This window comes from Panthera onca, chromosome F2 (genome assembly GCF_046562875.1).
Source record: "Panthera onca isolate mPanOnc1 chromosome F2, mPanOnc1 haplotype 2, whole genome shotgun sequence".
Taxonomy (NCBI): Eukaryota; Metazoa; Chordata; class Mammalia; order Carnivora; family Felidae; genus Panthera; species Panthera onca.
Window position 1 is genome coordinate 66,612,751 of NC_138356.1, and position 25,071 is coordinate 66,637,821.

At 39.3% G+C, this 25,071-nt stretch overlaps 1 protein-coding gene across 4 annotated transcripts; it reads right to left on the bottom strand.

Moving 5' to 3' along the window:
* Window positions 1-401: 401 nt before the first annotated feature.
* Window positions 402-24,705, bottom strand: ZHX1 (zinc fingers and homeoboxes 1). 4 transcript variants are annotated; one of them, XR_009603696.3, is made up of 5 exons: window positions 24,345-24,705; window positions 17,284-17,396; window positions 4,958-7,804; window positions 4,480-4,547; window positions 402-1,994 (listed from the first exon to the last, which is right to left on the bottom strand). XR_009603696.3 is itself a non-coding variant. In XM_078441779.2 (4 exons), exon 3 carries the CDS (start codon window positions 7,577-7,579, stop codon window positions 4,961-4,963), a length of 2,619 nt encoding a protein of 872 aa, XP_078297905.2. In that variant the 5' UTR covers window positions 7,580-7,804; window positions 17,288-17,396; window positions 24,345-24,703; the 3' UTR covers window positions 402-1,994; window positions 4,958-4,960. The 4 variants fall into 4 exon arrangements, 2 of the variants coding, with proteins under 2 accessions (XP_078297905.2, XP_060467231.3); XR_009603695.3 differs by having other exon boundaries at window positions 4,451-4,547; XM_078441779.2 differs by lacking the exon at window positions 4,480-4,547 and having other exon boundaries at window positions 17,288-17,396; window positions 24,345-24,703.
* Window positions 24,706-25,071: the final 366 nt, after the last annotated feature.

The window sequence follows — 25,071 nt, forward strand, 5'->3', positions numbered from 1 at the left end:
AGAAACAGATATAGTGGCAAATTTTGTTATGTATAGTATACCACAAGTTTTAAAAAACTCAGTTAATAAAATGGAAAAAAAAAAATCACTGAAAACTACAAATCACTGCTAACTTTTATTCCGTATTCAAGGACATAATTAACCAGGAGAAGAGGGTTTTGCTCTGTCAAATAAATATATTTAAAAGCTAGCAAACATCAGAGCAGAATGAAGTGCCAAGTTTATAAGAGAAGATGGTGGGGGGGGAGGGGGGAGGGGGATTACTACTAGTTATTTACAGTTATACAAAGTTAATATATTGCAAGGGAAGCATAATATATATCCAAAGGCTTCATTTCCAATACTTGACATTTCAAATCTGAAAATATTAAAATTGTCAAACAAAACTCAGACATGTTAGCAATGGTTTAAAAAAGGGAGCAATTTAATCATTATAATACAGAGTGCTTTAAGAAGTTTTTAAATGTGTAAAAGAAAGAACAGTTTAGTGCATTAAATTGTTACAGTCTTTACATTGCTTCTTCTTAAAAAAGTTAACAGTAGTATGAAAAAGCCACCCACGAAGCCAGCTGTCTGAGTGAAGAAATCAGCTACATTGCAGCATTTTGGAATTACTAATAAAGCTATAGTTAAAAAATAAAAAGTTTATAAAAATGAAAGCAGCATGCATATTCAAGGCTTTTTCATAACATTTCATTAGCTGACAAACATTTAGGTAAAAACAAGAGCTTAATATTATTCATTAAATTAGACAAAAGAAACTGGCCAAGCCCACTACATCCGGTCATTCAGAAAAACGTTTTCAAATGCAGAGCTAATTAAACTGAACATTTTTCTATGAAGAAAGCACAGTTTGAAAAATGATCCTATAGTCACAAAAAAAGGGTCCTTCTCAACATGAATGAACAGCACCTGTCTTTACAAAGTTTATAAGTTAGTATGAACTTTCAGTCTCCTGATATGGCAAGAGTTAACAGTTAACACTCCCATAATTCATAAGTGAAAAGCTAACCTTTAACTCATTATGATCAGTTCAGAATTTTTTCTCTATTCACTGAAATTGCTATGTACAGTAGAATTTCACTGAAAGATAATTCTTGAAAATTCTGATCTGATACCTGTACAAACATTTCTGTTTTCTATATGATTGTAAGAAAACACTAAGTATATATTTACTACATGGTACTTCTTCACATTTTTGGTAAAATATTTATTTCAGAGTTTCACCCTATTCAAATTCTTATGCCATTTTCTTTTCCTTCAATACTGATTATCTTCAGTTTACTACAAAGCAAATTCAGCTTCTAATGAAAAAAATGAACAGAGTATTACAGAGTAAGAGTGGTATCTACGAATGTGTTCAATTAAAGATCCAATTATTAAGGGCCAAAGATACCACAAAATCTTAATGGTTCCAACGCGTGTCAATCGGCTGTTTTACATTAAAATGGTATAAGCCCACGTACAAATTTTAATCTTAGTGCAAGGCCTGATAAATAAGACATAGAAATAAATCAGGTTCTTTTTTTTCCCGTTTCTAATAATTTTTACTCTGTAAAATGTTTGGTCACTCAAAGCTATAAGCTTAATCACGTATCAAAGAATACAGGCAGTAAGGCCCATCTCACTAGACATACAGTATTAACCTGGACAAAAGATGAGGACAAGCTCTAGTGGTCATTAAACCCCCTCAGAAAGTCTAAGAATCAGAACGTCTCCATCATATCAGAATAAAAATGTACTATATTAAAATTTGAATTTTTACAAGTTTTTTTTTTTTAATTAGTGTTCTATTTACATTGCAGAACTTCCGCCAAATGCAGTAGTTTAACTTTGGCACAACATTAAGTTCCATTTCTTTTGGGCACTGGATCCTATCTTTTGAGAATGTGTATGCCCCAAAACGTTTTCAGTGTCATCAAAGTTTGGGCCCATTCACAGTAAATCAGACATCTTGCGTTGAAGAATTGATTCTCATCCAACATTTTAGGCAGCTATAAAAGAAAAACATAATAAAAAACTAAAATTTTAAAGAAAACAATATTTTAATGTTTACCACTTTAGAAACAAAAATTATACAAATTAGCCATGAAAATACATCCTCTGTATTCGCTTATTAATACAGAAATCACTTGCTATATACATCTTATATAAAGCACTAGATTTTGTGAACAACTCCTATGTATATATTCTGCATATAGACATTTCACCTATATGTAATGATTTATTAAAAAATTATTAGTAGGAAGTATATATTTCATTTTCAGTATTTGTTTTTTTAAAATTAACTAACATATATTTTGAGAGAGAGAGAGAGAGCGTGCACACGCAGGGGAGGGGCAGAGAGAGACAGAGACAGAGAGAGAGAATCCCAAGCAGGCTCCATGGTCAGCACAGAGCCTGACATGGGGCTCAAACTCACAACCGTGAGATCATGACCTGAGTGGAAATCAAGAGTCAGACGCTTAAGTGACTGAGCCACCCAGGCGCTCCTCATTGTCAGTATTTGTAGTAAAAAGACTGAAATCTAAAGGCTCTTGTATTTTTTTTCTATTTATATACAAGGCTGGCTTGTGCAAAACATATTAAATGTATCTCACTTTCTGCAATAACTATTTTGGAAGTTTTGATTACTTATTTTTGGTAAACTGAACCATACTTAAATGGAGAAATAGCTATTTAGAGGAAACTCATGGTGAATCCTTTTATAAGAGGAAAAAGTATTTTGCTAAGCCAACAATAACTTGTTAGTTAATGTGTTTCATAATTTTCAACTTAATTTTTTTTTTTTTTTCAACGTTTTTTATTTATTTTTGGGACAGAGAGAGACAGAGCATGAACGGGGGAGGGGCAGAGAGAGAGGGAGACACAGAATCGGAAACAGGCTCCAGGCTCCGAGCCATCAGCCCAGAGCCTGACGCGGGGCTCGAACTCACGGACCGCGAGATCGTGACCTGGCTGAAGTCGGACGCTTAACCGACTGCGCCACCCAGGCGCCCCTCAACTTAATATTTTAAAAGGCATGCCTGAATATGTACCATGAAAGTACATGTATATTATATATAATATTTTGAAAACGGTGGCTTTGTATGAATTTTCTGACCACAGTATCCATTAGAGTATCAATAGAACATGAGAATTATCTACACTAACTTAAAGTCAAACCAAACTGTACAAAAAAGTTCCTATTATTTTTGGAAGATCGGCGCTCTCTACAGAATCACTGCTGAGGTTACTACAGCCGCAATGACAATTCACTGCAGCAACGCATTTCTTGCTTTCATCTTGGCCAAGTGAGAATTCTTGTGTTTAGCAATAATAAAAAATGCCTGTTAAAAATATTTTATGCATCTGGGTCAGAAGAAAGCCTGTCCTGAAAATTTCTGACATTAGGAAGCAGAGGGCTGCACACAGAGTAAACCTGCAAAAACTGTTCAGCTGCTTACAACCCGGAGCGAGGCTTTATTCTAAGACAGGTGCGTTAAAAAAATAATATAAAATAGGTGCATTTTGAGTTTCATCTGTTTTTCTGCCTGCAAAAAAAAAGTGTTAACAGAAAGAAAACTTGGAAGAGGGCTGCTAAGCAGTAAAAAAGGTGCCTGGTACATATTAAGCTCTCTATAAATAATTGCTTAGCAAATAAATAAAGCCAGGGAGGAAGACATGGAAGAATTAAGGAAATAGCTGGCAGAATAACAGAGCATAAAAGCAGAGGATGGGGTAGGGATGCAAAAAGCTAAGGAAGTAAGTAAATATGCTCATATGATAATGAGGGTCTATGCCTTATTGCCTTCTTTACTGTGTGAGAACAGCGCAGTGACTTCTGATAATAAGATGGTTTGGGACTACTGATAGACATACACAAACATTTCGTGACAAGTGCACTGTTCTCAAAAAAAGTGTAAATTTGATCCTGGAATACTCCAATACAGAGAGTAGGAAAGAACAGAACTATGCTATTGAATTCCAGAAGTATTAAGAATTGAAATCCTAACTCTGAATCCGGTATCTGATTTGCAACTACAGTGGAATTTTAATTAACTCAATCTATGAATTAAAATTTAAGGAACATGCCAAACCTTCAGATTTAAAGCATATTTACTTGTGCTTTTATAACAAGAGATACATTTTTAACCAAATACAGTGTTTCTGCTGGTAGCAGGTTTGTTTTATATCAAAGAGTGAAAAGATACTTTACGCAACTGAGTTAATTTAATATCAAATCTGTTATTTACCTTTTGATCTCTGAGACAGAAATAATTTATATCACAGTTTTCAAAAACAGATGCCATCTAAGCAAATGTGAATTTACATAGAGCCTAAAACAGACCTTTGGCTTTCAAGAGAAAAATTACTGAATAATTTTAACACATAGAGCATGTTAAACTATAGTTAAAAACCTAATAGTTTGGGGGCAATACAATGAATAAAAAAAGATACCCATTTTCACCTAGTTTCCTAAAACTGAGCAATCCTCACCCCTGTGGTAAGTCTTTCCTTCGGTATACTTTTCCCCTTCTTTTTAGTTTTCGTTTTTGAATTCTTTCCTTAAATAGGCAAAAAATGAAGCTTTAGTGAAGGAGGGTTGCAAGCAATACATTTTAGTTATCTTTAGTATTTGTGAATCCACCCCCCCCTCCCCGCTGCCCCATCTCCCTTCTCTGAGAATGGGCAACTTTCCCTTAAGACAAAGTAAAAAAACATTTCATGTAAAAAGTAAGTAATTAAACCAGCATTAAACTCTACATAATAAACCTAACAATCATAATAATCAGACTACACATAATAATCATGTATCTCTTGGCTACAGTCATGTCCCCTGGTCATCTTCTTAGCTAAAATAAAAACCATTTTAGGAAAAAAAAAAAAAAACTATCAAAAATGAACGTTGTCAGGTACGAGGCAACTATTCTAAAGGTATGTGGTTGACGAATGTACGCTCAGATTAAAAACTTACATGTCAGTCATCTGATTTAGAAAGCTTCCGCTTCACATGTCGTGGGGGTTCCCAAGTGTCACTATCATCGGTTTCTTCTTCGTCCTCTTCCTGATCATCGATGACTTCATCTTCCTCCTCATTTTCCTCAAATAATTCTATACCTAACTCTGATCTTCTCTGTCTTTCTGCAAACCACTCTCTGACCTGCTCGTAGCCCATATGTGATTTGTTAACAAGTTCGTCAAGGTCTTGCTCGTTAAGAAATTTGTGCTTCAGGTAATAATCCTTAAGTATTGCAGTTCCAGTTTTAAATTTTATGAGTGATGGCCCCCTGTCCCAGTTGTTCATCCTCTTGCTCCCTCTCGGCCGCCCGCGCGGTCTTCCTCTTCCCCTTCCTTTGGGTCTCCCTCTCCCCCTTTTCCTTAGGGAAGACAGGCCATTGACACTACTCGAATTGGCGCTTTGATAGTAATAGTACCATTTTAAGTTTCCATTTTTCCAAGCATAACGGGTGTCCCCAAACCAACTAACTATGTCTGTTCTCGCAAGCCCGCTTTCTTCAGCCAGCTTGTCATACTCCTCTGGCGACGGCCACTGCGTTCGGACAAATGCACTTTTAAGCATGTGCAACTGCTCGGGTGTTTTTTTACACACCTTGCCTGTACTCCCGGGCTTAGGTGCACCAGATTCATCTCTGGGAGAAGCTTCTCCAGCTTCTTCTTTGGAACTACCTGCATTACTTTCCTCTATTTCCATTTTCTCTTCCTTTAAAGCTTTTGATTTCTTCTTCTCTGTAAACCAAGCGTCAATCTCCCTTCTGGTAAGTTTGGTTTGCGCTCTTAACCTATTTAATTCTTCATCTGTAAGTGCGGAGCTGTTGAGAAAACTTGCCTGAAGAGCACGAAGCTGCTCTGCAGTCTTCTCTTTAAACTTCTGGGGAGTAAAGTCGGGAAAAGGATTCCAGGACTGTTTGGGCTGTGAAGTGACAACGGTTGGGGATTCCACGGTTTCGTCGCTGGAGTCTATGACGATCGTGGTGGAGGAATCGTTGTTGAGATGCAAGCACTGGTTACTCTTTGAATTTCTCTGGTTGTACCTTGTGTCGCTAAACCATTTTTTAATCTCTCCTTTAGTCAGGCCTGTGATCTTCATAAGTCTGATAATTTCTGAATCGTGGGGAAACTGATTTTTAAGGTAGCTAACTTTCAGTTCTGCCAGTTGCTCTTTCGTCTTTTTTGCCCGAATGCCGAACGAATCAGGGTTGGCCACTGCGCTTTCATGTTTGACAAGCTGAGGAGGGGGAGCGGCTGCCGTCGCCGGCTTTGTCTCTGCAACGGGCTGCGCGGCAGGTGCCTGACTCTTTTGCACATTTGTTTGATTCGGAACCCCTGCCACTGTCAAGGCTATAGGTGCTGTCACCGGCAGGGTGTTTGTTCCCGCCACTTGTGTAAGGACCAGACCTGGCTGACCAACTATTTGGCATGTCTGTAAAATGGATGGTAAACCGTTACTCCCTGTGGAAATGTGGGTGGGAATAACAGTTATGGTCTGAGGTACAGTGTGTACTGTTCCGTTGAATTGTTTTCTTCTCGCCTCCTCTACTTCCTCAGGAGTCCAGCTGACACCATGTTTTAGGCGTTGGGCTGAAAACCATATCTTGATCTGTTCCTCTGTGTATTTTGCTTGAGCAGAGAGAACAGTAATTTCTGACATTGTCGGGTAAGGGAATTTGTTGTAGGTGTTAAGCAAAAGGGGGTTGTTATCCAATGCAGCATTGTAGGTAGGAATGCTATTAACAGGGATTAAGACTTTGGGAATCAGATTGGAATTCTGCTGGGCCGAGACGGCGGTTATCACCTGTGCTAACCCAGGAAGAACCGCTGCTGGCGTCACGACGGTGCTGGCAGCACCTGGATGTATTCTGTTCGCAACGGAAGTGCTCGTGTTAGATTCAGAAGCCGAAGAACTTGGATTTTCCACAGTTTCTTCACGATCCGGTTTGATTTCATTCTCTTTGTCTTCAGGAACATCCTCCACTGAGTTGTGGTGAACTGTGATCCGTTTGGTCTCTACTTTATTCTTCATCATTTTCATAATTGGAGTTTTACTGATAGATATTCCTGAAGAGACTTCTGTTGGTTCAGCTTGCTCTGAGTTCTCCTCTTTAACAAAACTCCCATCAAAGGTCAGATCATTTATTGTCTGTTCAAAGATTGTCTGGTTATTTCGTTTCACCATAGTCAACTTAAAATTCTCCTCTCCTGGGTGATATTTCAGATTATGCTCAGAAAGTGCATCATACCTTTTGGTAAGAAAATTGCATTCGACACAAACATAGGATGAGTTTAGCACTACGTTGGGATGTTCTGAATCCACATGAAAAGTAAACATATTTAGATCTGGGGTTTGAAAAGTACAATATTTACATTCATAGCCACCTTCAACTTTTTTATTTTGCTGATTGTCAGAATCCACAGATTCATGAACTTCTTCATCGCTTGAGATACTCTCTGCCCTGGTGTTGTCTACAGGTGTAAGTACAGGAGGACCGTCATCCAAATCTGATATCAACTCAAGGTCTGGATCTTGCTCACTGGCAAGGACCATGCAGGGTGTTGTGGATTTTCGCCTGCTTGCCATTCTGATGTTATGAGCAAAATCTCAGTGGTGATTAAAAAGCACTGAAGCTTAAAACTGTTCAGAATTCTTCATTTGAAAACAATGGCTTTTGGTTCTTCAAGTCCATTTTTGTGTTCAACAAGTTTCATTAGCAGCTTTTTCATGGTGCAATCAAGTAAAGAGCTTATCGTTGGCAGATAAAATACTGTTGGACTGCTGAACTTTTTGAAGCACAACTCCAATCACCTACATTAAAATAAATTTAAAAATGTTTCAAATGCGTGATTATGACCTTTTAAACAAATTGCAGTTATATTTCACTTATACGAAGTTGTTGGATAGCTCTGTTATAAAGATCTAGAATAAGACTGGAACCAGGAAAAAAGTCCTCTAAGGAGGATTATTCCAAGCCAACTCACTGAAGGTCACGTACTATACTAATGGTCAGCCCCCAGGCTTGTTGCTTGGATTTTTCAGCCAGCTCTATAATAAAAGGGAAGTAGGAGAAGACTCTGCTTTGGTAAGCACACTGTTATCAATGTGAAATGATAAGCTGTTACTAAAGGAGGAACTTTAAAACTATAAAAAGCAGTCACAGGTACTCAGAGACTCTGGCATTAAGTGTATATGAAATTCAATCCATCAGTTATGCTTTCTTCCTCCCACTGGTTTGTTTTATCATTCCAGTAGCATGGCCAAGTATGACAAAAGCAGCAAAGATGGATACGAATGATCATAGTTTCAGAAACATTATTCTTAATCATTCTTCACAATGCTACCAGAATTTATAAAACGTATCTGATCATATCAGTCCCCTGACTTAAAGTTTCCCCAATGTCAAAAGAATGAAGTCCAGCCTCCTTAAGCCACATGTAGTTCTTACCACAACTTGGCCTCGATCTCGATTTTCTTCCATCTCTCTCCTGACTCCTATTGCCTGATGCTTTGGGCACAGTAGACACAACTGCCGTTCCAGGGACACACAGTGAAGGCTGTTCCTTAGGCCAGGACCCTTGTTTGTGAATGTGGTGTGATGATCTTGTCTTCTAGATCACCTTCTCCCTTTAACTTGGCCCGATCTCCTCCTCGGTTTATCGTTTGGTCTAGCACTTACTGTGTTGTGGCAGAGGAGTGTTACATTTCTGTCCTCCAACCTCTCTGTACTCCTGCTCTCCTTACTAGAAGTTTGTGTCTCATTCTTCCAAGAACCTTTATATCTTCAATCTAATGCTCTCCCAGCTCAACTATCTTGGCTGACTTCTCATTTATTTCTGCATCCCCTTTGCATACAAGAAGCCTAGAAGTAGGGACTCACAAAACGTTTTTTAACTTGAACTAGAACAAATAGGAAAATAGTCCTATGAAACTCAACATGCCCAGAGAATATCACCACAGAGAACAGCAGCTGAAATTTACAAGAATGACCGTGACTCATCAAGAAAAAGTGAATTATGCTCATACACATACATTTTAATAATTTTCTACCCAAATATTTAAAAAAAATTTTTTTTAATTTTTTTTAATGTTTACTTATTTTTGACACAGAGAGAGAGAGAGAGAGAGAGAGAGAGAGAGAGAGAGAGACAGAGCATGAGCAGGGGAGGGGCAGAGAGACAGGGAGACACAGAATCTGAAGCAGGCTCCAGGCACTGAGCTGTCAGCACAGAGCCCAACGCAGGGCTCAAATTCACAGACTGCGAGATCATGACCTGAGCCGAAGTCGGACGTTCAACCGACTGAGCCACCCAGGCGCCCCTAAAATAAAATTTTTTAATGTTTATTAAACGTTAAACATCTCTCTCTTATTTTTGAGAGAGAGACAGAGACAGAGAGAGAAAGTGCACAGGAGGAGCAAAGAGAGAGGGAGACAGAGGAGTCAAAAGGGGCTCTGTGCTGACAGCACAGAGCCTGATGCAGGGCTCAAATTCAGGAACTGTGAGATCACGACCTGAGCTGAAGTAGGACACTTAACTGACGGAGCCAGGTGCCCCTAAAATACAATTTTAATGCTACCTCAATGAAAGGTGGTGTGCTTAAGTCTAAACTAAATGAAAATGGAAATGAGTTAAGCGGTCTCATTTACTCTCTACCTCAAGAACTATTTTCATTCACTAGTATAATCCTTTTCCTAGCTGAACTGAGGAGAAAAAGTTTACTTCAAAGATTATAAAGCAAAACCTGGTCTGTCTGAGGAGATATACTGACTCAGTAAAAGAAGAAAACTTTTTAGGAAACAGAACTGTCCAAAGAGAGAATGCCCTGCCTTTGAAGGTGGCAAGATCCTCTGCACTGGGGTTATTCAAGTACATACTACATATCCATTTGATGGATCCAAGCAACAGACGGAAAGTTGGCCTAAATACCCCTCGTGCCCAGACTTCCAATATTATAAAATAAAAAGCAGGGAGCCTGGGTGGCTCAGTCACTTGAGCATCTGACTTTTGATTTCAGCTCAGGTCATGATATCACAGTCATGAGATCAAGCCCTGTGTGGGGCTCTGCACTGGATGTGGAGCCTGCTTAAGATTCTCTCTCTCTCTGTCCCTCTCCCCTGCTCTAAAATAAAAAAATAAATTAAGTAAAGCATCAGCTTAGTAATAATAGTATCCTATTCTCAAAGAATCCCTATTCTCAAAGGTGTCTTTTTTGTTGTTGTTAGTTTTTTTACTCTGGAAAATGCCTTTGATTTCTAAGGGAATATAAAGAAGTCACTGATATTTAAAACTATTTCTTAACTGAATGTTATAAACTAAACTAATGCCATCTCTCCTATGCAATTCAGTAGGATTTGAACTATTTTGTTCAAGTGCTAGAATAGCTGTTTGATTATTTTTTGTCATTAGGGAGAGGTATTTCCTCAACTAGCCTGCAGTAAGTGGAAGAGTAATAAATGAGCAAAACCCACATTTTTGGCAGTGAGGGAGAACTGCTGAAAGGCAGGGGAAAAAAAAAGGAAAAAAAAAAAAAAAAAAAAAAAGAAAGGCAGGGGAGTAAGCTATTTTGTAACTGTTATTCTCCCAGAATCTCAGATTATATTTAAATGGGTATATACTAATAGTTACAAATCAAAGATGGAAAGGTGGAGTTTTTTTTGTTTTTTGTTTTTTTTTTCTGGAACTACCTTTCCTTAGTGATGGTTTTCAAACTTTTTGTTGTAAGCAGGGAAGCCCTTTCTTCAAACAAAATTCTAGGAGAAGCCCTGGGGCAAAACGGACAAACAGCTGCCTGGCTGGAGAAGCAGAGGCTAAACTACTTCCTGACCCCATCCCATGGATCCCATAAGCCCTACTTGCACCTCTGATAGGTTCTGAGATGTGTTTGAAAGCCTGTACCTTAAAAACTTAAACACTTTCAAGACAATGTATGGGTGTCACCAAAAAATCCTTCTCAGTTTACCACTGCTGAGCCGTGAAATTTGAAAACTAATGTGAATTTAATGTGTCCTTCAGGTTGTTTCCCTGTGGAAGGCAGGGCCTGGGCACTCAGGGCTAAAACAGAGTAGCCAGTACTAATAAGAGATACAGAAGGGAAACTTGAGGAGCTAAGATCCCCTTATTATTCTGGCTCTCTAGGTCTTAGGTTAAACTGCTTACTTTTCATTTTATGTAGCTTAAAAATAGGAATTAGCCAAATTATTATTTTTATTTCTCTTCCTTATAGCTCACTCTTAAATTCATAAGAATTTAAGCAGATATAAACAAATTTTAAAAGCTTAAATATTTTTTGATAAAGTCATAAAATTACAAAATGTTCACACATTATTTTACAATCTAATGATGTATATGCACAGTTGTGCTTTGTCCTTTGAAAGCATTGGTCTTGGCAATGTAACCTTAAACAAGCTACTTAAAAGAGAAGCTTTTTGAAATAAAGTCTTCAGGTGGCACCTGGGTGGCTCAGTTGGTTAAGCGTCTGACTTCAGCTCAGGTCATGGCCTTGTGGTTCATGAGTTTGAGCCCCGTGTCGGGCCCTGTGCTGACAGCTCAGAGCCTGCAGCCTGCTTTGGATTCTGTGTTTCCCTCTCTCTCTGCCTCTCTTGCATTCGCGCTCTGTCTCTCTCTCTCAAAAATAAATAAACGTTAAAAAAATTTAAAATAGGGGCGCCTGGGTGGTTCAGTCCGTTGAGCGTCCAACTTCAGCTCAGGTCATGATCTTGCGGTTCGTGAGTTCAAGCCCCGTGTTGGGCTCTGTGCTGACAGCTCAGAGCCTGGAGCCTGCTTCACATTCTGTGTCTCGCTCTCTCTCTGCCCCTCCCCTGCTCATGCTGTGTCTCTCTCTGTCTCAAAAATAAATAAAAAACATTAAAAAAAATTTTTTTTAAATAAAGTCTTCAGTAAAGCAAAAGACTCAAACCTGATCATCTTGGGCATTTAAGACTGCCTCAAGCTCAGGTTACTTATATACCCAACTACACAGACCTGAAAAATACTCTCTCTTTCCACTGTATTCCTGAAAACTGTTCGCTTACATTTTCCTAACAAAACCAGAGTCGCTATATTGTTTAACATATTTCTAAAGGGAGACTGAAAGTTCCCAAAAGATCCTCAAGATGTGGTCCAATGGCTCAATTTTACTATAATGTATATAGCTCAAAAATAGACCAAAGCACAAACAAAGGCATCCTCATGGTACTGATTATAAGGTCATAATTTTCAGGGAAGCAGGGAACTCAGTACAAATGCCGCACTTTTATGACAGAAGAAACCCAGGCCCAAAGGAATAAATTCACAGAGGCTCTGTGATATAAGACAAAACCACGTTCTGGAGTCTCCTCTGTCACTCAGTAGTTCAGTGACTGGAAAAGTTACTCAGTATCAACCTCAGTTTTCTCACCCATAAAACCAAGATTCTTCAATTCAACAAATTCACTCAACACCTATTTGCTGAACGTCAACCATGAGCCAGGCCCTGTGTTGGCACTACAGTAAAGTGACGATCAAGACAGACTGCCTCTGGTGTGTCAGATACGAGCAGTCGAGCAAGAAAAACAGGCAGTAAAAATTACTTAAAATAACTGTGATCAATGCAATGAGAGAGGAAGTATCAGAAACTCTATGGGCACATTGCAGGAGGCTTCTAGAAAAGCAGCAGAAAAGGCTACCCTGGAGAAAATAAGAATGGTGCCATCTACCTCAGAGGCTGATTGAATAAGTGCTTCACACACTGTGATACACGGTAGGTGCCTAATTAATGCTATTTTCCAGTCTCTGAAAAATTCTTTTGGGAGATGAAGAAATACCATTTATTTAGTATTATTCCCTTTGTCTCTTTCAAGTAACATAATCAGCTGACAAGGCACACAAATTGAATGAAAAGCAGAAAGGGTAAAAAGACAGAAGGAAAATATCTTTGGTGTGGTTCCAATTTATCTCCTTTTATCATTAAAGTGCAATAGGGCTGAGACAGGAAAACTGTCATATAGAAATTGCTATTAGCTGATAGTCATCCTCTACTTGAAGGTCAGCTAACAACAGAACTCAAAATCAATTTGGGGAAACTTGCACTATTTACCTGTAAAGGAGAGTAGAGTTCAGTTGCACAACTGAGTAGCTAGCTCTAGGTGGCTTTGCAATTTAAGCACAAAATGAAGATTGCCAATAAAATAAAAAATTATGCTTTAAATGCATTCAGCACTGTAGATATAATTATACTTGAAAGCTATTTTCAATTAACTTTTCAGTAGAAAAATGGTAAAAAAAAAAAAACAAACCAATAACAACAAAACAAACACCAAACATGATCAATTAACTGTTACACTACCCTTAAAAATGGTAATCAAGAGCAATTAAGGAATATTAAAAAATATTTATCCATTTACTGTTACAATTTTTAAAGATCAGAACAAAATTTGCATATTAATTATAAAATAACTATGGGAAAATAGGTATGTATATGGACAAAAACTAGATGAGAATATAAAGAAATGAAATTTTCACATGAGATTATGGGTGAAATTTTTATGTGTGCTATTCAAAAATTTTAATGTGGTTATAATATTGCTCTATTGGAAAATGCAACAAACACTAATTTCAAGGCCTTAAAATTGCAAACAGGCTAGGATATTTTGGTGGTCCCTTGTCTGCAGCTGGAAACAAAGTTCCCTTTCTATGGCAAAAACATGGGCTACATAAAGGTTTTTTTCAGGGAAGCAGAAATCCCTGAGTATGTATAACACCCAGACATTTTTGGGAGCTGCTTCTCCATGGCCTGAAAAATCAAACGAGTTCTCAGAGGCCTCAAGAACACTCGGAGTCTGCAGCATATGGATCTAGGCCAAGCCAATTTCCATGGTTTTATCTGCATCCTGGCTCTTCTGCTGAGGGTAGGATACTTCTCACACAATTCATGATTCTTCGCTCATCAAAATAATTATGACAATGTTTCCTTACAGGAAAGCATTTAATGAAAGCAAAATTCATTTTATCAGTGTATAAAAACTGAGACAGTTCTACCAGCAGTTCCTACATGGTCAAGAAGAATGTCCACGCAGTTCTCCACTATATCCCCAGGGCCCAACACATTGCCTATCAAGGCCTCAATAATATTTGCTGGGGGCGGAGGGGACCTTTAACACTCATTTATAGAGGAGTTATAAAGTTATAAAGAACATCTGACTTATTTTATAGATTATTTCCAATGGTAAAATCCTTACCAATAACATTACCTTAGTCACTAGAATATTAAAACAACTCAAATATAAAACATCCTATTTATTAAAATATAGCAGTGAATATTCAACAAACATTTACCAACATGTATAATTCTGTTGTAACAAATCAGTTTTACATATGAATAGTACATGTCTATTGGACTGCGTAAGAATGAAACAAGGGAGACATACTCATTCGCAGAATTAGTCCTGCAGTGAAACTCAGGAGAAAAGGGTTCTTGTAAAAATAGCAAATGCAAATCTGAACTTAGAATAATTATTTTTCCGTTCCAGGAGAAAACTGTACTTTAATGGTGCTCTACATTTTTAAAGAGATTAAAAAATAAGTTCTCAATGTAATCTACTATAAATAGTAGATTGTTTTCAATTCTATGCTTAGTGCTACAAAAAAGCCTAAAAATTTTTATAGTTAAGCAGAACTATACTGAATTTCCATGCCTCTATGTTTTTGGCTGTCTTGTACTTCAAATTAAATGATTAATAGATAATAATTTATTTTGCTAGTTAGCCACAAGAGCATGTTATACTGGTATTTTATGTGAATAAAAACTATTTTTTATACCAATTCTAAGTCAAATATGAGTACTTATAATTTTTAGGGATTATGTTAGTTTTGAGTTGGTACTAACTAAAAACTGTTCTCAGGGTAGCTAAAATATAAACTGAGACTCCTTTGGGATGTGTATTCATACCTATACTGAGAATTCTTAGAACTCTGTATTCTATTTAGTTTCACTTCTTACTCTCTCTCTGAGTCACAGTTCTGTTTAGCCAGCTGAAAATACTTATTTTTACATGTTTATATTCAAACTAAAAGTTACAAATCCACCCAAATCACAGAATGCCTGAAATAATAATAGGAATAAAGAATAATAGAGTATAACTAACTAGAATTTAAATAAAAATTTGAAAAGACAAAAAAAAAAGAGTAATGGGATTAAAACAAATATTCACTTTGTTAAAAAAAAAAAAAAGATGCTTTTTTTCTTAAAACATTTATTCATTTTTCAGAGACTGAGAGAGACAAAGCATGAATGGGGGAGGGAGAAAGAAAGAGGGAGACAGAGAATCTGAACGAAGCAGGCTCCGGTATCTGAGCTGTTAGCAGAGCCTGACACAGGGCTCCAACTCACGGACTGCGAGGTCATGACCTGAGCTGAAGCTGGATGCTTAACCAACTGAGCCACCCAGGTGCCCTGAGGATGCTTTTTTTAATTAAAAAAAGGAAAACAATTTTGGCCTCTATGCACTTGAGCATTTAGAAACAATGCTCAAGTTCCTAAAAAATATTAAATGAGAAATCTGACAACCCAAATCTGTACCCACAGCAAATGTTTTTGAGAATTCTGGTAACCTAGAATCATTACCTAAGAGATAAATCTCAAGAAAATTGCCAATATGGTCTCAAGACAATCAAAATTCCAAGTATTAAGGTGAATATAGACAGGAGTGAATGTGATAAAAATGGAAGCATCTAAGAAATTAGCCAAAGATCATCTAATTTAAGAAGATCCTTTTGCTAATGCTAAACTAAGGCTTAAGGGTTTAGAAACTCCATCTTCTCTGTTTTTTTCCACCTGAGAAAGCCAACCTTAAAAATGCTAAAGATTAAAAGAAGATTTCAAGCTGGATAAATTTCTCTTTGCAAGCTCTGACCCCATATTTAAGGAGTGAAATGTCTTTTTGAAAGGTCTCTGCCGGGTCACAAATGTGGCTCAGTCCGTTGGGGGTCCGACTTCAGCTCACGTCAAGATCTCACAGTTTGTGGGTTTGAGCCCCACATTGGGCTCTATGTTGACAGCTCAGAGCCTGGAGCCTGCTTTGGATTCTGTGTCTCCCGCTCTCTGTACCCCTCCCCTGCTCATGAGTGTTCTCTCTCATTCTCAAAAATAAACAAACATTAAATGCAAAGAACGGTCTCCAATATCCTGGTTTTCTACCTTCTGTGGCATCAGGTAGGTATATAACATATTGAGAGTGATATACAAGTAAGTACTATGGTGGAATCTCCTGTATTTATTATTAAAGTTTATAGTAGTACCCCAAAGTAATTTTTTGCTGCAAATAGTTTTTCCCTAATTTTCTCAAGGAGGTGTGTTAACAAGTCTTTCACAGGCAATGTAACATAAGAATGCTATTCTTGATTGCAAGTGAGATTATCACTGAGAGGCTGAAAAAGCATTCATCTATCTGTTACCTTCCCCATTTATAAAATAAAATGTTACCTGTTTCACTCAGGTTATAATCATTTAGTTATAAAAAATACTTTGAAAGACAACAGTAATTAGTATTGGTAATGTCAATTTCTAAGGAGTCTATCAATTTTTAAAAAATGAAAGTTGAACCACCACATTAATAGTTATGGAATCTTTCCTAGTACTTCCTGAAATCATCTAAAATGACAATTGGAATAATGTGTAAATATTTCAGCACTATAGTATGTAATCTAATGTTTGTTATAAAAGCCAATTTATGTCAGGCAAATAAAATATAAAAGTGATTACGTATAAATATATTCAAATATTTAAAAACTGGCATGCTTCACCTAAAACAAAGTATTTAATCATCAAACTCCTAATTTTTATATTATAATTAACTATTATTAATAGATTATATATCGTAAGTATATTTTCAGGAACTGATCTTGTAAGTCTTGAAGCATTTTTCTGGATATAGGCAAAAAAAAAAAAGGTAAAATTTCTAAATCAATTTCCCTACACTAAAGGTCTCTGCCCTCGCAACCTTAATTTGACTTGTTTGCCACTGTTACCACAGCACCAGGTACAGTGTATTTCAGCAATTAGTCGAAAAATCAATTATTAATATACCACCACACTATCATGAAGTGTGATGCTGTTTTCTTTGAAATTAATGCAGCCGATACGCCTTTATTTTTAAAGCTTGAAAGTACATTTCTTAACAAAGTGTCAAGACTAAGTCTGCTGCTTTTTTAAGAAAAGCTTTTAAAACGTTAGGCAAATATAGTATCATGGAATCTAAAGTGAGCATTATTCAGAATATGAGTTTTATCATACCCAAACAATGAAACACATACTTGCCATAGCTTCCTCAGCATTCTGTTCTTTGACAAGGACAGTGTCCCTTCAAATTAGGTGTTTAGCTCAGGCCATCATTACCAACAGGTCTGAAGTACCTATCTGCCATCTCCTACAAAAAAAAAAAATAATAATAATATCACTTTATCATCCTAGATATAATTCAGTCTTAGGACTTTAAAGGTTATGCCTTGGCTTTTTAAAAATAAATATAATTTTGAAAAAAATTAATTTCCTCATAGAAATTGTAAAAGAATCATTTAAATGCCAAACCCAATATCAGTAAGAAACACAAAATTTAAAACATTTTCCAAAATTCTATTTATATTATATAAAACAACCAAGTCATATACTATTTTCACTATTATACTATTTTCAATAAAAAATTTTCAAAATGTGAATATATGCAGGCTATAATATAAAAACTGAGGTGAAGAAATTGGGAATTGTAAAATATTAGTACACAAGTTATGAAAGACAATTTAGTTAAACTAAGAGGTGGGAGGAAGTGTATGTTTACATATTCACACAATAAACCCACTGATACTTGAATCCTATTTTACTATGTAATAATTGGAATGAGGTGGATTATTAAGCTGGCAACAAGCCAGTACAACTTAAATAAATTAGTGGTACTCTACCCCAAAGCATGTGGTATATAATAGACTGATCTGTGTTTCATTTTTGCAAGAAAGCTACTACCAAATGGCTTCCAATCAGTGTGTTGTGAAGCATCAGACTGTACAATCAAACAAACTGAAAATCATCTGCCGAAATTGAGATATGTGTCCAAAAATGTTGTGGTGTATTATTTGGAGCACTTAAACCAATAAGGAAAATTTAATAAGAGCTATAATTGCTTCTTTTAATAAATAACAGTAAATAGTGCTTCTGAAGGGTTGAAGCATTTTTGTTGTTGTCTTGAAGCACCGAAACTCCATAAACCACAGTGAATAAATATTAAGGAAGATTATTTCCTCCAAATAACTTATTCTTTGATTCCATATGTTATTATATACACGTTCATCAAGAGGCTCTCAAGAAATAATGGAAATACACCAACCCTTTAGTAAAATATTTCTAGGTTAAGTTAAAGCTTAGGCTGAATAGTTAGACTATTTTCATGAAAAGCAAAAGAGCATTTTCCTGGTAGGCCCACTGGAACATCCTGTTATCTGCAGCCTGGGATTTTACAGTTTCATTTCCTGGTATCTCCTTGTTTGGAAACTCCTGAGCCATCCATATACAGGATGTGGACTAGAAGAGAAGATAGGAAACAGCTGCCAAAGAGGGGAAGCTATTTTCCAAAATGAATTATTAATAATATAGGAAATTGGTAACCTATTTGAACTCATTCTTAAATCACACAGTAAGTACAAGACGTTTTACTGAATAAGAGTCTCTTGAGAAGAGCTGCTGAGACACGTGAAGGCACAAGGCAACTAGAGGAGCAACAAATGAGCTCCGCCATACTTCTGGATGAAAAGCATACTTGCCTGACGTTATTTCAGTTCCTGGTACTGGGATTATTTTAGAACACTTCACTCTAACTCAAAGTAACTTTAACAATTTTAAGATTAGAATGAACTTCAAAAACTAAAGAAGTCATCTTAGCCGTATACGTTATACAAGAAAACAGATCAGTTGTTTTGGCAGAAGATGGACTGCAAACAAAGACGAAGAGCTTGGGCTTTGGAACCAGACTGCATGGGTTCAAATCTCAGCTATGTCACTTACTAGCTGGGTGGCCTTAGACAAGTGACTTAGCCCGTCTATGCCAATGCCCCTCATTTAAAATGGGTCTCTATGAACATGTATTTAAAATGACACATGTAGGGGTGCCTGGGTGGCTCAGTCAGTTAAGCGTCTGACTTTGGCTCAGGTCACGATCTTGCACTCTGTGAGTTTGAGCCCCACATTGGGCTTGGTGCTGACAGCTAAGAGCTTAGAGCCTGCTTCAGATTCTGTGCGTCCCTCTCTCTCTCTGCCCCTTCCCTGCTTGCACTCTGTCCCTCTCTTTCTCTCAAAAATAAATAAACCCTAAAACAATACAATTAAAAAATAAAATAACATATGTAAAGAGTTTGGAATATCTCCTGGCACTCAGTAAGTCCACAATTACATTTTTCTGACATTTATTTATTTTTTTTTGAAGAGAGAGGGTGCAAGTGAGCGAGGGGCAGAGAGAGAGAGACGAGCAGGGCTCACCTGAAGCACGGCTTGTGTTTTACCTGAAGCGGGGCTCGAGTTCCCCCTGAGCTTGCCTGAGGTCGCCCGATGTGGGACTCAAACTCATGAACCTGAGCCAAAGTCAGATGCTTAATGACAGAGCCACCCAGGCACCCACATTTTTCTGACTTTTATTTAAGGTGTTTATTTTAAGTTACACAACAGAGGAAGTCTTTGCACAAACCATGCTAAATGTTGAAACATTATAAAATAGTTTATTATTATTATTTTTATTTTAGAGAGAGAGACAGGGAGGGAGGGAGGAAGGGGGAGAGAGAGAAAGAATCCCAAGGAGGCTCCCTGCTCAGTGCAGAGCCCAACTTGGGGCTCGATCCCATGACCCTGGGATCCTGACCAGAGCTTAAATCGAGTTGGACGCTCAATTGACTGAGCCACCCAGGTGCCCCAAAACATTATGAAATATTTTAAAAGTTTAGGCAACAATCAATCAATTTTATTTCCATTTCGTACCTTTGAGCATATTTAGCAATGCTACAAGTTGGCTTTAACAGATAGACATTAATCAATCATAATTTTATACCCCCCACTCCAACATACACATACTTTCTCTGACCTTAGCTTCAAGGACAATCATTAATATATGACTCATTTTAAAAGGTGTTTCACAGAACTAACAAAGCTCTGATATAAATCATCTAACTGTAGAATTTCTCATGAAGAGAAATTGTTCTGTCCTCACCATGCCCTCACTCTCCAGGACAGTCCACGCCCAGTAAAGTTTTAACACAATTCTTTTTGACAATATTGGAAGGTAAAAGGGAATAGACTAAATATAGAAGAAAAACATCATTATGAGTGAAGTACTCAGAAATATCAAAATCTTTCCATCTCTTTTCATTCCTCACAAGAACCAAACAAAAAAGAGAAAGAAAGGCCTTTAGAAAGGGAGAAAAGGGAGTCAGAAATCCCATAGGAAATATGAAATCACTAAAATTTAATGACAAAGTTCTTTTACTTAAAATGATAAATATGTTATGTCTATTACTTTAATGTTTTGATGTTTTAGATTTTGAAAATATTATTTTTTAAAAATCTAAAAACTGAAAACAAACATCCTTCATAAAAATTCTGACTGCCTTGAATGTCATTCTTAAACTGCTCATAAAACTTCTTTTTTAAAGTACATCATCATATTTGTTTAGATCAAAGGTATATATTTTTGTATCTCTTGAATGCATCATAGAATACTGATTATATAAGCTACAAAAATTCAGCATCCTTTAAGACCAAAACCTGGCAACTACCTAAAAATTTACATAAATATTTACTTTAAAAATTATCTGTATGAAATACAGGTCTCCAAAATGTAAACTCACATGTATATCCTGATTAATAATCTAAATCAGCAGTCTCAGTCAGGCAAATTTGGTCACTCACAACCATAAATATATCAGAGCAACAAGGATACGATAAAACAGATCAGTAATATTATGGAAACATCGGCTATTATTCAAAGGCTATCAGCACAGGGTTTTTTTCCCCCCTTCAATTAAGTGTAATTTAAATTACTTCTGAGATTACATAGGATGATTTAGAAGGATTTTAGGTTAGAAAAAATTTAGATGTAAAAGTGAATGTGCTACACTGGCTACTAGCTACTACCATAAACAATGCAATAGATATTTCCAAATACCTCCATGAATTAATGAATATGATATTAGATTAAAACCTAGCTTAGGCACTGAAGTTTTAACATGGCTAATATTCAAATAAGTAGAGTCTCTTGAGCCCAAATCCACAATGATGCAATGTACATAAAAAGGTTATTTCCTCAGCTGCATTTGTAATCACTTTAGTAATTTTAAGAGTACTTCCATTTAAATATAAAACCATGATTTACGTCAAACTAAGTCCCAAATAACCTATTTTTGTGCCCAATTAACATTATAAGGAAGAAAACAAATACATTATTACATCACCTTTCAGTCTTAATGTAAAATATAATAAAAAAGGGAGAAACTGCAAAATGAGCCACCTCACCTATGCTATTAAGTTCATTAATAAAATAACATAAAACTTGGGGCGCCTGGGTGGCTCAGTCGGTTGGGTGTCCGACTTCGGCTCAGGTCATGATCTCGCAGTCCGTGAGTTCGAGTCCCGCATCGGGCTCTGGGCTGACCGCTCAGAGCCTGGAGCCTGTTTAGGATTCTGTGTCTCCCTCTCTCTCTGACCCTCCCCTGCTCATGCTCTGTCTCTGTCTCAAAAATAAATAAATGTTAAAAAATAAAAATAAAAATAAATAACATAAAACTTTATTCACATTTATTGAAAAAAAAAAACCCTGTAAGTATCATCGAAGGTGAAATAATTGTGAAATCATCAATGGACAGTCCTCCAAATCCAGGGACATAACAAGCTCACTATAAGGGAGAGACATCTACTACTAATGAGTGCTCACCAGCACAAGCGCATTTATGTTTTCAATCCTAGCATATTTTCAAACCATCTGGCATCAGTGCCACTCTGGTTCATCCAGCCTCATCTGTTCAGAACTGAATACAAAACTAGAGCTACATGCACTTTGGGGACACCAAAGAACAGCTCACATGTATAATAATACTCCAAATGCACAGCTCTCAACTAGTTTATACTTGAAATGTGTTTGAGAAGCCATTTCCCTGACAGACGTTAAGGCTCTTAAAAATACTAGAATGGTTCAAAAAACCTGTATGAATCATAGCTGTCATCAGTTATCCAAGTCTTACTTTCTTTTTTTCTCATTTTATTCGCGATCATGAAATAGAGCATTTGAAGACGTACTTCTACAAAGATTCACTGATAAGTGAAATTCTACCAATTCCATATTGAAAGACCATAAGATTTTACATTTTATTTTGCATTTTGCACAAGATTAATCAGCTTTGCCCTAAAATGCTTAGAGCAAGGAGGGACAGATTAAGGGGGAAAAACATTCGTGAAGGCCCTTTTACATCCTGTTATGCGTTACTGTCTTTCACAGCGCCCACATTTCTTTTGCTTGAAATCAAGAGTCAGAATTGCTACTTGAGAAAATTTTTAAAAATCTATGGATATACTGAGGCCAACATCCCTGTGAGAAACAACGTTCATTCATCCTCACTGTTGGCATAAGAACAAATGACTTTTTGGGGGTAATTTTTCAGAAACAAAGGTAATTCACGTAACACCATATAACACCAGTTAAAGCTTTCAGACAAAGACTAAGAAACAATGACCAATACCAACAAATCTAAAGGTGCACTTATGTAGGCACGTACACACACACACACACACACACACACACACACACTCCAAACCCACAAACAGGCACTATTCCTGGAGGGAAGACTGCTTCTTCCTAACTGTGAACCCTGTATTTTCCAATCCTCTGATTTCCGCTCCCCCCCTTTTCTGCTGTCCTCTTGGCCTCCAAGAGAACTGCTTTTTCCTTTCAAGTTACATGGAATCCCAACCTAATCACATTACAAACTATCACCCTTTCTTTATCAGCCCCCTCCCCCCCCATCCCCCCACCCCCCCCCCACCCCCCCACCCCGCAAAAGATCAGCTCCTCCTCATGTGTTTCTTCAGCTCCGGGGTGTGATAGAAAAGCGCCGCAGAATTCCCACTCTGCCCCATCTCTATCCTGTATCCCTCCTCTATCCACCCCTTTCCCCGCTTCCCACTTCCCCTCCCCTGAGTCTTTCACTGAAGCCTTGCCAGAGCTTGTTCCTTCGCTAACCTAAACTAAGGATATCAAACGGAACCTTCTCCTCCTCTGGGCTTTTGCTCTTTTCTTACTGCTACCTACGGAGGGGAGAGGTGGAGGGAGATGCACGAAACAAAGAATTTCAAGTCCCTGTACCTACAACTTTGGCGTAAATCCACAGGGAAAGGGCACCCGCCAGAGGTCTTCTTGGCCATTAGACCCCGCTCCCGTTCCCCTCACAGCTCCTTCCCAGCACTTCATTCCCCGCCAAGATTGGGAGATGGTTCCCGTTAGGCCCCAAGGCTCGGAGGAGTCCCTGGTCGGCCTCTCAGTCTCCCTTCTGAAAGGGACGGATAACATCTCCATTCTCTTTAATTAACTTCTCCCAGTCTTCCTCAAAACGGAATACAGTTCTTAAAGACTCCATTCTGAGTCTTGCCCCGAAGAGGGGGAACGGCCTGACCCCGAAATGGATGCCCAGTCTTCTCCGAAGTGGGGTACAACCTCGCCGGAAAGGTTTCCCGGGGCTCCAACCCCAATGCCAATGCGCTCAGCTCCAGCAAGACGATCTTTCCTTACTCTCCGAGAGACAGTCCCCACGAGGCCACGGGCCCCCCGCAGGGCAGGCCTTCCGACCTCCCCTAGGACCCTTAACATCGCTGGGGTCCTCCGTCCGTGCGGCGCCCTCTCCTCTCCCCCCCTCACCACCACCCCCCCCCCACCCCGCCCCAGGAAGCCCCGTCTTCACTCCCCTCAACAGTCCCAAGTTGTTCGGTGCTCTCATAAGGACCGGGGCTGGTATATTCCCCTACAGAGCCCACCCGCAGCTCCTTCCACGGCCGCAGACACCCCGAAATCGCGAAGGACCCTCGGGGGTCTGTCCCTCGGCGGCGATACCCCCGGGGCCAGCAGGCCGGGTCCCTCCCCCTCGGACGCCCCGCGCCGGGTCCGCCCCGCCGCCCGCCGCCGCCGGCGCGCTCAGCCCCCGGGGTCTCAGCCCTGGGGCCGCCCTCCTCCGGCCGGCCCGCGCGGCGCTCGCCTTCCCCGGCCGCCGCGCCGCTCGCGAGCTCTGCGCTGCCGGTTCCCACCCGCAGTCCCCGGGCGTCCCGGCCCACTCGTGGCGGAGTCGGCTCGTGCCGCTACCTGCAGGGGCCGCCGCGCCTCTCAGCGCCCCGCCGCCGCCATCTTGCATTTCAAACCGGCTGCACTTTTCAGGGAGTCAACTCTGACCTGTGAACCCTACACCCGGAACCGCTCGGCGGGCCGGCACACGGCCTAGGCAGCTCGGCGGGCCCTGCAGAGCGTGGAGGGTCGGGGGTGGGGGTGCGAGGCGAGGCGCGCGCCCCAGCGGCCGACCGGGGGCGGGGAGGGAGGGAAGGAGCCGGCCGAGGCGGGGCCCTCCCGCGCGCGCGCCGTCCGCGCGCCCCCACCCCGCTCCGCGCCAGGCTCTCTACTCACGGACCCGGCTGCTCCCCTGGGGTTCGACCGGGGTCTCTATACCCTCTGGATTGGCGCACGGGGAGGTAGGGAACCGCCCCGCCCCTCTGTCAACAGAATCCCCGCCCCGGCCGGCTCGGAAGCCCCGCCCTCTGTCAGCAGAAGCCTCGCCTCCTCCAGGTCTCGAAGCGGCCCCGCCCCTTGCGGGCGGTAGCTCCACCCACCAACAGAAGACTTGTCTTTACTCAGGTCAGTCCCCGCCTTCTGTCACTTGTGGCCCTGCCCTCCGGGCGCTCTGCCTTGCTAATGTCACCGCCGGATCCTAAGAAACGCCCCTTGTCATCTTAAGCCCCATCTCCTGGTGGCAGTCCACCCAAGCCCCGCCCCCTTCATCGGAATCCCCGCCTACTGTCAAAAGAAGCCCCGCCTTGCT